This window comes from Gambusia affinis, linkage group LG10 (genome assembly GCF_019740435.1).
Source record: "Gambusia affinis linkage group LG10, SWU_Gaff_1.0, whole genome shotgun sequence".
NCBI lineage: Eukaryota > Metazoa > Chordata > Actinopteri > Cyprinodontiformes > Poeciliidae > Gambusia > Gambusia affinis.
The window spans coordinates 22,889,874-22,905,828 of NC_057877.1; the positions used below are offsets into that span (position 1 = coordinate 22,889,874).

General features: G+C 38.3%; 1 protein-coding gene across 7 annotated transcripts in view; it reads left to right on the plus strand.

Moving 5' to 3' along the window:
• The window catches only part of LOC122839125 (cAMP-specific 3',5'-cyclic phosphodiesterase 4C-like), a 116,319-nt gene extending 101,247 nt beyond the window's left edge, over window positions 1–15,072 (plus strand). For all 7 annotated transcript variants that reach the window (XM_044130461.1, XM_044130464.1, XM_044130462.1 and 4 more), the window contains 9 exons: window positions 282–375; window positions 3,433–3,605; window positions 3,898–3,996; window positions 4,462–4,626; window positions 4,724–4,823; window positions 5,513–5,667; window positions 5,924–6,046; window positions 6,825–7,007; window positions 7,765–15,072. In XM_044130461.1, the coding sequence (XP_043986396.1) occupies window positions 282–375; window positions 3,433–3,605; window positions 3,898–3,996; window positions 4,462–4,626; window positions 4,724–4,823; window positions 5,513–5,667; window positions 5,924–6,046; window positions 6,825–7,007; window positions 7,765–8,337 (1,665 nt within the window). In that variant the 3' untranslated portion in view covers window positions 8,338–15,072. The remainder of the gene's footprint in view (window positions 1–281; window positions 376–3,432; window positions 3,606–3,897; window positions 3,997–4,461; window positions 4,627–4,723; window positions 4,824–5,512; window positions 5,668–5,923; window positions 6,047–6,824; window positions 7,008–7,764) is intronic.
• Window positions 15,073–15,955: the final 883 nt, after the last annotated feature.

Here is a 15,955-nt window from a genome sequence, read left to right on the forward strand (position 1 = left end):
TTGGCATAGCATATGAATTAAGTTAACGTTAATGTTAGCCAACATGCTAACAGTAGCATGTTCTCATTTTAGTTTTGCAGGTGAAGTACGGTAGGTTAATATTAGATAACTTGCTTGTAGTAGCTACTAGTAAACATCCTTACCTTAGCTTGTTAGCTAATGTTAGCAGGCTAGCAAATTTGACCATATTTGGTCATTTATGTACTAGTTGTAGTCAATAATGTAAGGTTTTTTTTAGGCTACCCACTCATTTTAAATTTTTTTTGTTTTCTACTTAACAGTTTAAGAGGATGCTAAACCGTGAGCTGACGCAGCTATCAGAGACGAGTCGCTCAGGGAACCAGGTGTCGGAGTTCATCGCCAGCACTTTCCTCGGTAAGTTTGTCACATGATAACAGAGTTTAAAATCGTGCTCAAAAATATAGACGACTAGTAATTTTTGTAGTGACAAATGAGTATTTTATTCGACAAGAAGAGGTGATTCCGACACAAAATTAAAATGCTGGTAGACTGCTATTAACACCAGAGACAAATATATTAAAATCTGTGAGAGGAGATGATGAGAATGTGATTGTGCTGCATCTGTGGTGCAACTCATCCTTAAAATAGACGCAACTGCATGCATTTTTCCTAAATTTGAATGATGGATTAGTAAAAGGATTATTAGCTGATTAAATTTTGGAAAAATTCAAATTTTAACAACTGTGTTGATTGTCCAGGTTAGCATCCCTTGCAAACATCTTAAAAGCCTTTTCCATGTTCTGTCATGTAAATTAAATGTATTTTATTCAAATTTTATGTAATAGGACAACATACATTGAAACATTTATGAGAGGTGAATACTTTCACAAGCCACTGTTTGTGCAATATACTTTTGCTGAGTTGTGCAACATGATATGGTTGATAAAAAACATAAAAAACTGCTTAGAAATTAGTAAAAAAGGATAACATATTGAAATAATAAAAAATAAAAGAGAAAAATTAAATATGAATAAAGAGGAAGAAATTTATAGAAAATAAAAAGAGATAATATGGGGTCTTGGAAAGGGAAACAAAATGTACATAAAAGAACAAATATTTTTGTCGAAATGAGGCATCGAAAAGAGCGTTTTTCTGAAGGAGAGGACAGACTGGGAAGGTGAGGATTTTTCCGTCTCTGAAGCAGGAGGAGGTGCAGCAATAGACAGCATTCCCGGACACATTGTGTGGCGTTGTCGTGGCAACTAGGTTGAGTATTATCCGACGGCGTGTTGCATCAATAGGAGGCTCAGTCTTCGGCAGCCCCTCTGGCAGGATGGTCCAGCCAAACGAGGATGGAGCCATCAGTCCGGCTCCGTTGTGAGATGAAAGCCTCAAGCCTGGCCGCGTTTGGAGATGAACCCCATGGCTCTGGGCGTGAGGAAGAGGAGGCACTGTGAGAGAGGTGAGAGAGGCCAGACGGTGCCTCCTGTGAGGATGTTGTTACGATCGGTGATGCGTCTGAACGCTGGCGTGTGCGCCTGTGTCGGGCAGCCGCTGCTGCAAGGCTAATGAAACCAATTACAGCTGGAAGATACAAAGGATAACATGCGAACGTGAGGTGAAGATGTCAAAGCAGGAGGAACACTTTTGGTTCGTACAAAAATTGATGAGTCATTTTAACGTGAGCGTGTCTGCTGGGACAGCACCTTTGTGTACTCTAATGGTACGGAGATCATGTCTGCTGTGTCGGTACAAAACCTTCTGCAGATTTTTTATTCTAAAATCCACTTTTTATATTTTTTATGAGTCCTTTTACATTTTAGAAAACAGGAGAAGCTTTTTGTAATTTGGATTAAAACAACCAATGTTTCTGCTTTCTGTGACTCGGTCCTCTACACATCACAGAAACAGGACATGCAACGATCTCTCTAGCTTTTCTACACTCCTGAAGTTGGTGTTTGTTTTGCCTCTGATGCAACTTGAGTTGTTCACAAGGTCATTGGTCTGTGTTATGCTGAAAAGATGCCAACATGCATGCACATCCATCGTAGAAACATATTCTGAAAGACTGAAACTAGAATCTGAATGTTGTGGTCAATTTTCTCTAGTTTTTGTAAGTCTTTGTCCTATGAATATATTTTTATATCTAATTCTTATTTCTCATTGATAACTAAATTAGAACAACTAATAATCTTTTATTTTAGTCTATTTGCTATAACTAATTAGCTATATTATGAGTAGATGTGATGTTGTGTCACATGTGAGAGTACAGACACCACAAAACATAACATTAACTATTTTAAAACAGAAGAGTAGTTGACATTTTAAGCTATCTTTAGCATGTTTTATTCAAAATTAACCAGACTAGTATCACTTGTATTACTATTTGTACTTTCTGTAATAAGTCAATTCTAATGTTACTATTAAGGTTAACATGGTTTATATCCAACATATTCCTTGACCGAAACAAGCTGAAAGCTCAGAAAGACAAAACAGAGCAACTTTCCTCTTATCACCTAAAAACTCTGCTTTCTTGCAGCCTAAATGAATAATACAGTTTTCTTTTAAGTGTTTTAATATCGACTTTATACCTCCTTGATTGATGAAAATAGCTGCTTTTGAGTATTCTTCTCTCAGTTACAGCATCCACACCAAAAAAGGTTTGTTTTTGGAGGGACATCAATGCACTGCTTCATCGTAAAACTAAGGAGGTTCTGAGTTTAAATCAATGCTGCGGGGGGCGTGCTCTGGTGGCGTAAAGGTTAGCGCGCCCTACGTTTGGAGGCCTTCAGTCCTCGACACGGCCGTCGCAGGTTCGATTCCCGGACCAAAAAACATTTGCCACATGTCTTCCCCCCTCTCATTCCCCCTTTCCTGTCAGCCTACTATGAAAAAAGGGACACTAGAGCCCACAAAAAGGACCCCCTGGTGGGGAAAAAAAAAAAAAATCAATGTTGCGGCATTTCTGTGTGGAGTTTGCATGTCTTGCCCTTATATACAAAAATGGCCTTCCTGTTATCTCCTGAAAGTATTGCTCTCTCTCAGCTTTACGTGTAAAAATCATTTTGTTTTAAATAACCTTGTGGTACAGAAAAAAAAAACAGTCATTGATCCATCTGAGGATCAGCTCATTTCGGTTGGAAACAAATTTTTTCTAGAGAAAACTGATGAAAAACTTTTCTTCTGTGTCATAGCCACTTTATGATTGTGAACAAACAGAGAGACTGGTTAAATGTAGATATGAGTTTAGAAGGTGAGCAAGTTGGTTAAATGAAATTAAAAACAAACCTAGAGCTGCTGAAGCTGCAGTAAGATACCGTGGCACTGCCTGTCAAATCTTTCAGTTGTTTGGACCATTAAGTTTGGACACTGGAGTAACTGGTTCTGGGACCAGACATGTTGCCAAAACTCATTTGTTGGATCTGGCCTTAACTTTGTGTCTGTTTTGTGTCTGTTTTTTTTATGCTCCAGAAAAGCAACATGACTTGGAGATCCTGTCTCCGCCTGCTAAGGAGAAGGAGAAGAAAAAAAGGCCGATGTCACAGATTAGCGGTGTGAAAAAGGTCACACAAAGCCCAAGCTTAGCGCCTTCTTGCATCCCTCGCTTTGGAGTCAACACACCGCACGAGAGCATGTTGGCAAAGGTATGACCACACACTGAAACACCAAAAGAAACACAGAAGGGGCGTGCTGTGGTGGCGTAGGGGATAGCGCGACCCACATTTGGAGGCCTTGAGTCCTCGACGCGGCCGTCGCGGGTTCGATTCCCGGACCCGACTGACATTTGCTGTATGTCTTCCCCCCTCTCCGTCCCCCTTTCCTGTCAGCCTAATGTTGAATAAGGGACACTAGAGCCCACAAAAACCCCCTGGAGGGAAAAAAAAAGAAGAAACACAGAAATGTTCTGCATAATTTGAACGTTTTTGCTCTTCGCAGGAAATTGAGGACCTTAATCGATGGGGTATGGATATTTTCAAACTAGCAGAATATTCAGGAAATCGCCCTCTGACGGTGATGATGTACTCCATCTTCCAGGTAGGAAACTCCTGCTGTAAGAAATAGTTTTCTCCACAAATAGCAGAAAAGAAGGAAAATAAAAAAGGCACAGATTAAGTTTAAATGCAAAAAATGGGTCAGAGTCAAATCACCACATTTATGTTCATGTCTGTATTAATATGTTGTATGTATATGCATATGTCTGTGTGTGTGTGTGTGTGTGTGTGCAGGCGTGTGTGCGTGTGCACGTATATGTTTGTAAATGTTTATATACTGTGTGTATGTATATGCAGAAATATTTTTATAATTATATCTCTAGTTTAGCTCAGAGTACATTTTTTCTACAATGTTTTATTCTGGTTTTTTATTTCTGTTAACTCTTGTTTTGTTCTGTCCACTTTTTGCTGTGACAGCTTAAATTTGTGACAAACGGTGATCTTATCTTTATTAAAAGATATTTATGCAGATAGTTGATGTTTTATTTGCTTGTCTTTCCATCGATAGGAGCGAGATCTCCTGAAAACCTTCAAGGTGCCAATTGGTACCTTCCTCACCTTCATGATGACTTTAGAGGACCACTACCATGCGGACGTAGCTTATCACAACAACATTCACGCTGCTGATGTGGTGCAATCCACCCATGTTCTCCTGTCCACTCCTGCTTTAGAGGTGAGCGCTGTAGGTTTTTTTGCTCACTATTTCCACTATGTTTTTGGGTTGAGGTATTGTTAAATTGACGCTGGTTTGACTTCTTTCTTCATTCAAGGCGGTGTTTACAGACCTAGAAATTATGGCCGCTCTTTTTGCAAGCGCCATCCATGACGTCGACCACCCAGGCGTCACCAACCAGTTCCTCATAAACACAAGTATGTCACTTCCTGTTTCTGCATTCAGCAGGGATAACAGATATAATTTATCCTATATAAATTTGTAAATTTGAGCTGTTTCTCTGCCAATACCACATTTAGCATTGCATTCACAGGGTTGATTAACAGCGCTAACACACTCCTCCTGGTTCTGATTGGTTGCTTTCGGTCAGGAGCTGTGCATTTTTTCAGATAGCAGTGCTAGCACAGGGAGGAGGTGAAGGAAATTAATCTTATCTATCTCATAACAAACTGTCATGAAATGGTGACAGCTTTAACAAATATGTGAAAAACGTTTTTATATATATAAAACATTCATGCTACAGCTGTAGAATAGACTTTTGTAAGTGTTTAAATGAAAAGTATTTATTGAGAAAACAGTTTCTTGTTTTTTATAACAATTCAAACATACTAATAATAACAAGTAAAGAGTGTAGTTTACTGTATATAGGTGTTCAGGTGGTTCCCACTCCAAAAATATAATAAGTATGATTGTAATAAAGTAGTTATGCTGAGTCTGTAGTAATTTATTTAATGTAATTGTGACCACCATAAACCATTCATTATTAAGCAAAACCAAACACGAGGCTAGTATGGGATTTGGCATAAGTCACAGTTTTTTGTAGAACAATGTTTAAAATGCTGTTGTTGTTGTTGCATAGTGACAGTTTCCTCCTTCCTTCTTTGAGGTTCTGAATTGGCACTAATGTACAACGATTCGTCTGTGCTGGAGAACCATCACCTCGCTGTTGGCTTCAAGCTGCTGCAAGAGGAAAACTGTGACATCTTCCAGAACCTCAGCAAGAAACAGAAAGACTCGCTCCGGAAGATGGTGATTGACATGGTAAGGCTGGGTCTCCTTTTTATCCTTACAACTCTGGAAAACAATTTGAAAGTATGGGATTTTATTAAATATGTCCAGGTGTAAAAAAAGTATGAGAACAGAAGGAAATAATTAGATTTAATTTAACTGCATGTAGGCAAAAAAGGCCAAATATTTGGAGCTGCAGCAACTTATAATATCTTAGTACCTCGTGAAGGTTAGTGTTTAGAGATTAACAGATTAATTTGAGTTGTGTGTGCTGCTTTGCTTTGTGCAGGTGCTGGCCACAGATATGTCCAAACACATGAACTTCTTGGCAGACATGAAGACGATGGTGGAGACCAAGAAAGTGACGAGTTTGGGAGTCCTGCTGCTAGACAATTATTCTGACCGCATCCAGGTAATGAAGTGCCAAATAATGTGAAATAATTCTGACATTTTCTAATTAAAAAAAAAAATTATTTTAGAAATGTTGTGCGTGTTTGTTATTCAAAAGAAACACTGTTTATGCTTTAGCGTGTTTGCTAACTTTGAAAATATTTTTTCCCCCTAAATTAATTTTTCCAAATAAATTCTAAAGCACTAATTTACATGGTAAATTTTTATGACTTTATCATTTATATGGTAAATTAGTCAATAATAAGTTTTTGTTATCGACTTAAGAATCCTTTAAGTAGTTAGACGGTTATATTCATGCTTTTATTTTGAAGTGGGTGAAGACTGTGTATGTTTCCATTTCCTCTCCTTGCAACATTTTTTGAGAAAATGGCAAGTATACAACAAAAAACTTTACATGTATACAAGTTAAACTTTACAGGTGCACGAGTACAAAAAACAAGTAAAGGTTGACAGAAGAGTATAGCTCTTCACTGAACAACCAGGACTGATAATTAAACAAATACACGATGAACTCTACATATATGAATTGTTTTCAAAGTGTCCTCATATTCTGCTTGTGGTAGATGGAGTTAGCATTAGCTTCCCATAAATACCATGTTGGTGTAGCGCTTTAGCATTAGCATAACTAATGTTTATGATTAGTGCTTAAGTGGATCTGGTTGTATTATTAGCAGTACTTTCACTTATTTTGGCTCATAAACAGTACAGAAAATTCATTGTTTCATTCAAGTATCCTCTGGCTCTGAAGTGTTTTTGTTTTTTGTTTTTTTTGGCTTCAGGTTTTACAGAACATGGTCCACTGTGCTGACTTAAGTAACCCAACCAAACCACTGGAGCTGTATCGGAAATGGACGGACCGCATCATGGTGGAGTTCTTCACCCAGGGAGACCGAGAGCGGGACAAGGGAATGGAGATCAGTCCTATGTGCGACAAACACAACGCCTCCATTGAGAAGAATCAAGTAAGTCAAATCTGACCTACATGGTTGCACATCATATTGTGGAAAAGTTTATATTTTTACAAGACAAATCGCCCAAACTTAGTCTGTGTTCATACTGCAGCCCAAAATGACCCAATGTTTTTACGTAATGCAACCTGTAACTGATCTTTTTATGACAGTCTGAACAACACAGGTCAGATTCTTTTCGAATGCGACCCAGGCCACTTGGCTATCCGATACGTGTCCGATTCAAATGCGACCTAATGTCCACGACCTAAGCTACTTGAACGTCACTGATACTCAACAAATGTCAGTATTCTGATACACGCAGGCAGGAAGAATAACAACAACCATGGTGGACTATAATGAGGATTAAGTTGTTAATATTCTGGCTCTGGTTGGACAACAACTTCAAAATCGTAAGCTATGCTCCATCGTTAGCATCCATGTTTACTTCTGCAAACACTGAGCACTTCTTGTTTTTATGACGGTTGGTAAAGCACTGAGCACGCTCTCTATGTGTGACGTTATTGCGCCTCTAGTGCGCATGCAGGACTCTTTCAGGTCGCTCTTCACACAGGAGATCACGTACAAGTCGCAAATTTTTAGAAGTGTGAACAGCCACAGCAAAAAAATTCAATTTAACAAAAAATGGGAATTTGGTCATTTAGGCTGCAATGTGAACATAGCTGTAGTTGTTGGGTTTCCTCTGTAGTCTTCACAAGCTTTATCGGTTGGTTCTGGTTTCTCTTCAGTGTTTTTGTATTTCTCCACCCAGGTGGGGTTCATCGACTACATCGTTCACCCGCTGTGGGAGACCTGGGCCGACCTGGTCCACCCTGACGCCCAGGACATTCTGGATACGCTTGAAGACAACAGGGAGTGGTACCAGAGCATGATCCCCCGCAGCCCCTCGCCGACGAGCCCGGACGAGCCTCACGCTGAGGTGGGACCCGCAGCTGGCACTCCAGGGTCAGGAGGAGCCTTCCCTTCATCGGGAGGAGACAAATTTCAGTTTGAACTCACCTTGGAGGAGGAGGAGGAGGACGAAGAGGAGGCGGAGTCTGACCTCGAGAGCCCCTTAGAGGAGGAGTCTCAGACCAGTGGAGATCGGAGACACGATTCGTCCTCACCGTCCCTGTCTCCAGACCCCCGCAGCGGCGGCTGCGGCGGCAGCAGGTACCGCCCTCCCTCCCCTCACCCGTCTCGGACCCTGAATCTGGCCTCCATGTCGGTGCGGAGCCCCCACCCTCACAGGACGCTGGGCTCCCCGGGGCCGGAGGCTTCGGACAGGAACAGAGAGCTGAGCCAGGAGGGCGACGGCGTGGCCTGCCTGCGGATGGGAACGTAATGACCAGCTGGAGCCGCCCTGCCGCAGAGACATGAGCGCTGGAGACTGGAGGCGTCTGCAGGGCGAGCCTTCGCCAATAATGTCTGTAAAATCACCACAGTCCCTTTACACTGGAGACACCTTCTCTGGAGAGCAGAGGAACAACTCGCCTCTGTGTTTTTCTTTCTTTTCCAGCAAGATGAAATGTTTTATCCTCTGTATGAGTGCCTGATAGGCCTTCCTGGTTTCCTGCAGCTTCAGCTGATGAACAATTGCTGCATTTAAACTGGGAAGAGTGGAATTAAGGCTTGTACTCACACAAAAGGTAACAAAACCTAAAAGGAAATGTCTTCCTCCAAAATAACTGTGACATCTGAGCATGAGCGGCGAATGAGGACTACAGTGGTGTGACAGGGTTTTGGAAATGATTTTGCACCATCGTTTTAATTTAGGATTTAGGATAATTAAGTTGGGATAGGTGAGTATGATTTATTTCTTTAAGAATGGTGTGTGAAACGAGTCAGTTAACCAAATACGGGATGTAGATGAGAAAATCGACGGACCTAAACCTCAGGGTATGAAGTGAAGCATAAACCTAATGTAGCACAGGTGTACTAAACCCCCCAACCCAAAACCCCAAACTGTCTTTCCTGTTTGTCCCATTGAGAAATGAGACTTTGTCCAAAATGTCTGTCTTTACATTTATTTATATCCCTTTAATAGAGAATTTGGCAGATGAAGCAATCAGATATTCAAACCAGCTTGTAGCACCAGGGGAACCGAACACTTTAGACTGAACTCCAGTCTCACCTGTTGAAAAGACACCAATGTATACTTAGTTTGAGCTTTATTCTATTTTTTACCTTATATTTTAAATTGTTTATGTTCTGATTTCTGTACTGTTCCTCATTGTATGTTTGCTGGTCTTGTGTGTTTTTGTGCTTAAGAAAAGCATTTTTTAATCAGGGTGCCTCCAGTCCGCAGTAGCACTTTACCGTCTTTACCGTTCTGGTCTCGTATTCAGTCACACAAAGGGCTTCACCCACTGTAGGCCTACTGATCACAAAAAACGAAACTGTACAGGACATTGGACTACAGCTCTCAGTAGGCAGAGCAGGCCACAAAACTTAACATCTTATGGACGAGCATGAGCGATCCCGGGTCTCCAGCAGCTTCTAAAGCTACAAGTTGAAGGTTTCTGTTGTTTTAATGAAAATTAAAATGATCGTGTAAACCTGCTCACTATTAAATGAAAGTACAATTTTCTATAAATCTGAGTTCATACAAAGAAAACTCCGGGTCTCCTTACATCGAGTTACACAGGGTTCCTACACAGGCTTGAAATAAATACATTTTAAGATAAGTTTTGAAAAGGAACATTGTGTTTAGAACCTAAATGAACCTTTAAGTCTTCAAGAGGTTATAAATGGTTAGTTCTCCCTTAATTGGAAGACTAAATAGTGCAAAAAAAGATTTTTCAAAATTCATCAAAATTAGGAACACTCACCATTTTTTACTTTATAAATGCTTCAGGCAACATGTATTTTAGGTTTATTTTGTCTACAGGACTCTTTTCCAGGAACCAAGCTGGTTTTCATTTACTCTTCAAGAAAAAAAACAACTCTTAAATGTTCTGGCAGAAGCATAGCAGTTATAGATAACTCTTCTAAAAAATACTCTTTTTACAAAGTTGTTAAACCTGTCACAATGTCCTGACAGTAGAAAATGACACAATTTGTTAAATTAGCTCTGACTGCCACTTCCAGAAAAGCATCATTCCCCTTCAGAAACAACCAATCAGAACCAGGAGGAGGGCCTTAGCGGTGTCAATCATGCTCATGTATATGCTGCTCACACCCTTCCCCCATTTAGGCCGCACTGTTATTCAAGCTCAAGATTTCTGGTGTGCTGCAGCTGTGCTTATGGCAGAGAAACAACCTAACTAAAAAAGAAAACTAAACTTACTGAGTTTTTCTCAGAACTTCCTACTGCAGCTTTAAATGACTCATATTTTGCACAAAGCATCTCTGAAGGATTAATTCTACCTTCAAAGTAATTTATTCTATATTTAAACCAGGAATGTTACAGTTTTTGCTCCTCAATAGAAAATAAAACAAGCACAGCTGACATATAGAAATGCATTCAGATTCAAAAATTAAATAAAATATATATAAATAATAAATTGTAGAATTTGCTCTAAGTTTGTCTAGATGCAAAAAGCTTCACACTGGCCTTTTTCTGCTCCACAAGTGAATCAGGTGTTTCTTGAAATGTGGAAGAAAATGATAATTTAGACAAGAGTTTTGTATTAAAATTCCCAGGATATGTTAAAAATCCCTGCAGAAATTTAAGTAACATAAAACTGGAAACCTGTGTAGCAACCCTGTGTATAGCGACATAACTGTTAGCCTTTAAAACCGCAGCATGCCCTCTTCAGGCTGCTGCATCCGGAGCGTCACTGCGGCTGGTCTTTGGTTGTGGTTGAGTTGGTTCAGCTCACACACTGCCCACTCTGTGCCTCTGACGTTGAATGAAGTGTGTTTGGTTTGGTAATAGCTGCTTTCCTTATTCATAAAAATCCCACTAAAGAACTCAAAACCTCAGTTAACCAGCGACAACTGTTGGTTCCACATTGCATTAAAGAAGAACACAAAGTCTGCACCAACGTCAACCCATGAACTTCCCGTGGTTTTCTGTTTGTTGTTATTTTTATTATTTAAGAGCCCCAGTTGTCGAAATAACTGAAAAAGACACAAAAAAGAAAATGTAAGTAGCTTGTCATGAGTTTTACACCTGCAAAGGATTTATGGTAAAGTTAATACATTTTCAGATTAATCTATTATGTATCATCAATGTGGCTTTTTTAAAATTGTCATAAAAACCAAAATGTTACACTAAGTCTGTGTGTCAAACACTAACAGATAAGGAGAAATATTGGAGCAGTATTTATACAACCACATACTTTATCTTTTCTTTTTAAATTTAATGTTATATTTTTATTTCATGTTTTTTATAAATCTTCACTTTTTGTTTTTGGTTTAGTATCTGTACTTAATTTCAGTATAATGAACAAATACTTTGATTTAACTGATAGGATCTTAATCCAGCATGTAATTATTGTTTTTTTTTTTTACCACAGCACACAATATAGAGAAAACCGTACACTTCTTTAATTATTACACCAGTGTTGTTTGTTGCAAATCTATTAGTGTATATTTGTTAGACTTTTATTTTGAAAGTTTATAATTAGCTTTAACATAACTGCCATGCAGGTGTGAAACCATAAGTAACAAATTATAGAAATTAGAAGCGAATTCGTTTTGTTCTTTATTCAAGTTTTGTTTTCATTATTTGGGAATCTTTGGCTTTGAAATTATAATTTCTGAAACAAACAAGAAACTATAACAAAAACTATAAGTAAGCAAACCCCGGTTGGTGGAGGTTGTCCTTACGATCCACAGTTGCATCTGTTTTTTCAGTAACAACGCTGATTGTCTGACTTGGATCCAGAATGCATTGAACTCGGATGTGACGCCATTCCCAGATCCCGTCTTCAAACTCAGCAAGACTTTAGGAAATGGTTTTGAAGGAAAATATTCGTTTTTAATGAACTGACCTCTTGAAACCATTTCAAAACACTATGCTCTACCTGGATGATGCCAAGGGGAAGGAAAGTGATGAGGATTTTTCTGATGGAGAATCAACTGAATAAATGGGATTTAATTGAGTCATTAATATTCATATTTTGATCACGTAATTTATTTACAGATACAATGTTCTCAACTAAAGATTATCCAAATGCAACAATACCTTAGTACCAACATTTGTAAAATAAAGTTGGTACTCACTTTTGGATTCATGCTAGACAAAAACAGAAAAGTAATCTGGTTTATTAACATAAAGGAAATAAAGGAGTGGAAACCCCCAAACCAAACCACACCTCAAACATCAGCCAGAGGTTAAAGTTTGCTGTCTAACTTTAAGCATTTTATCTTTTCTCACATTACAAATAAAGATGTCATGAACAACAGAAGAATGTTTTCCTCCCGCCGTGCCAACAGGCGCTGCTGTAGAGCTCAGACCTGCAACACCAGTTCAAGAAGGTTGGGACTTTGTGTAAAATAAAAACTGCATAAAATGTGTTAGAAACCCATATTTTACTCACAATGGAGTGAACCTCCCTTTTAAATTTATAAACATTTTTTAAATGTCTAATTTGAGACCAGAGGACAGTTTTCTTCAGATTTTGGGAATCTTTCAATTATTTGATGAATAATTAAAAGATTATATGATGATATAATAGATGATATAATGCTCCGACTTCCCAGTTCTGCACTGGGGAACATTTTTCTGAAATTTTTCCACCATTGTGCGATTCAGATTCTTTTTATACCCAATTTTATTCCTGATCCACTGACAACAAATCTTAGCAGCTGCAAAATGCTCCTCCAGCAGCTTATTGTTTAAAACCTCTTACCTCTGCAATCTTTTCTTTATTATGTCCTTCTTTGAGATACCACCATATTTAATTTAATCTAGAGGTTTTTTGACTTCTTCATTTTCACTTTTATGTTTACAGTTTTTTGTGAATCCAGCTGCATCTCATCAATCACTACGGTATTTGTTGAAAGTGAAAACTTATATGGATTCATTACACAGTGAGTGTTATGTTCCTGGCATTTATTTGTCTCAGGTTAGTTAATCATAACTACTAGATAATAACAAACTAAAATTTACCTTTTTTGAACTTTTGAATGTCACATAAGACAAAAAATGATTTTTAATACAGAAATGTTTTGGTATGTTGTACAAAATCGCAAGAAAAACTCATAAGAAAATTAAGCCACCTGTACTCAAACATGGAAAGTTCAGTGGAAGGAAAAACTGGGGTAGAGAGATAAACTTAAAATTACCTGCAGTAATCACTTGTAATATGTCTTCCTGTATGTAGTGAATCAACATAATACCTTAGTTTAATCTGCTGAGGTGAACCTGTACTATATGGGTTTATATCCATATTTCAGACACTTTTTACGTTACACACGGTGTCCCAACTCTTACGGAACTGGAGTCGCATTTTGGTTGGCGTTCAAACAAAGCAGGTTGTGTCCCGTCAGGTTAGGAGCGTCAGTCTGCTCGACTGGGAAGAAAAGCGTGCCACAAGTGTTGAAAACACACGAGACACCTGCCAGCCTACGAAGCTGTACATTTTTACACTAGAGATTTTAAACTGATGATTGTATCAGAGTCATTAACTTTATAAGTGTTAGTTTTTACAAATGAAATATGACAGTATTTAAAGCAGGCGTTTTCATAGGTTTCTGTGCAGCGTAGAGAGCAGCCCTTTGCTAATCCCGATAGCTGAGAATGTTTGTAGTTTCACGACTTTCATCTCTTTCTATACCAAGTACGTTTGGAGTCTAGAGCGCGTAGAGAGACCAGGCAGTTAGCGAGCACTACAAAAGATAATTTGCTTCCTGGTTAGGCAGTTGTAGGAAACAATAGTCTTATCAGTATTTCTTTTTTTTTTTTTTAGGTAGTAAGCTTTATCGATCGGCCTTACATATGATAGGTTTGAGCCTCGTGTTAAAGGACTATTGTGCTGTTTTTTTGTTTTGTTGGATGCTGACCTTCAAATTGTTGTTGGTTTTTCAACCCCTAAAGCAACCAGATTGGGTTTCAACTAGAAAATGTGTTTTTTTAGCAGCATTTTTAGCTGTTAATCTTCTGTCATTTAGGATTCCTGACAAAAATCAAAAATATGTTTTAATTTCTAAAGTCTAAAAGAATACCCTTCACATGATGAAAATGCCATCTATATCTTATAATTAAAAAATTTCTTACCTTTTGCATATTGATTCTGACATGCTGAATAAACAGTAAGGATCTCCTGGCATTTTGTGAACCATTCCAAAAAACTTCAAGTTATTGATTTTGTTTTGTTTTCTTCTTTTTACTTTGTTAAACATTTTGGTTTCAAAGAGTAAAAGGTCCCAAAAAGTGAAACTCTGATCCGTCTATATTGGATCATCTAAGCTCATGGGATATGGACCAAAAGAACAAAATCCTGGATACAAATGACGGAAATGAGCTTCCGTTGCGAGATATTTTGAAAAATAAAATATTATCTATTAGCAATTTTTAATTTTCAAGATCTTTTATCTTTTGAAAATATTCAAAATTGTGATTGAAAATTTTACAATAATGCAAAGGACGTTTTTTCCCACTCATTTAGCCTTTGTAAAAAACAACTCACTGAGCTTCAAGTATTTTTCTTATTGCAGAAAAGCTTTTGAAAAATGATGCATTGGTGGCATTTTCATCATAGACTCTTTAAAAAATTTTTTAGAGCCCAATCTCCCAGTTGAGGCGTCAGCTTGTTGAATTCAGCTCTGTGGCTCAACACGGGATAGACAACAGCGCCACTTAGTGTTAAGTGTGTTAGTTGGCAGGGGAGTTCCTGCTTTCATTTAATAATGCTGATACTGCCTTCATTCTTGTTAATGCAGTCTCTCAGTTTCAGTGTTGTGCAAATGTCTAAAGATATATTTATTCTTTAAATGTGTCAAGTACTGTAAGACAATGACTGATTTTATGTTCCAGAGCCTGAAAACAAGTATGCTTTACTTGTATGTACTCGTCTGCCACTCCGATGTTTGTTTTTGTCAAAGTTTTATTTTGCTTTTGAAGCCAAAAGATTCTCGGGAGTTCAGGGTGTTTCATGTGAAAAATGCCAATAAATTAAATGGAAATTTATAAACTTTGTTTTTAGTTTCTTTCAGACTGGAGTCCTTTCCTTAGAGAAAAATAGAGATAATCTGGTTTCCAGAGTGAAGAATTTTATTAGCATTTTAAGATGGCGTCTTCAAAAGGTTTGTCAAACAGAGCAATAAACCAAGTGTGAGCAAACGTTGCATCCTATTCTCATACAAATTACACTTAAAAGGATACTGCCTGGTAGATTTTACTTTCCTAAAATAGGAGCTAGTTTTGACTGGATTCTTTGAAACACTCCCAGTACTCTGCTGAAATTAGCAATGCAATGATCAATTGTGCAAAATGATTGTCCATAAAATAGAACTGTTTACCTTTCCAACATCTTCTCAGCTTGAAACACCTGAAGCCCACCAAATGGGTCTACCATTTTGTCACATTAGAAGCTCTTAATTTCCCCTCCAATTACTGGGAGCTTCTTTTAATCTCAGGATAACAGACAATGGACTAGCTTAAGCTCAGTAACTTCTTGAACCAATTTGGGTTCAGCTGTTCCAGTTCAAGTCAGGCTGTATAGTCTTGCTAAATGGTGACATCACTATTAAAGTTCCACTTTAAGCACCAGTCAACTTTTCCCATCCCTTCCATAATACAATCACTTGGTCTTTTGAGACCAGTGGGCCAACAAAAGTTGCCATGTTTTCCCTGCAGCAGACTGGATTTCTTACCATTTGCTAAACTTGTTCTTTTGGCTTAGAGCTGGCTAGCTAAACCCAGTCAAACTTTGCTTCTAGTTAGGCAATTTGTTGGATTGGAGCTAAAGTGCATCATTAGATCACTTAATCTTTAGTGATCACTAATCAAGTATTCTCAAGTTACATCAGCCTGAGGCTTGTGATTCAACAAAAAGTCTGGGGGTGTCATT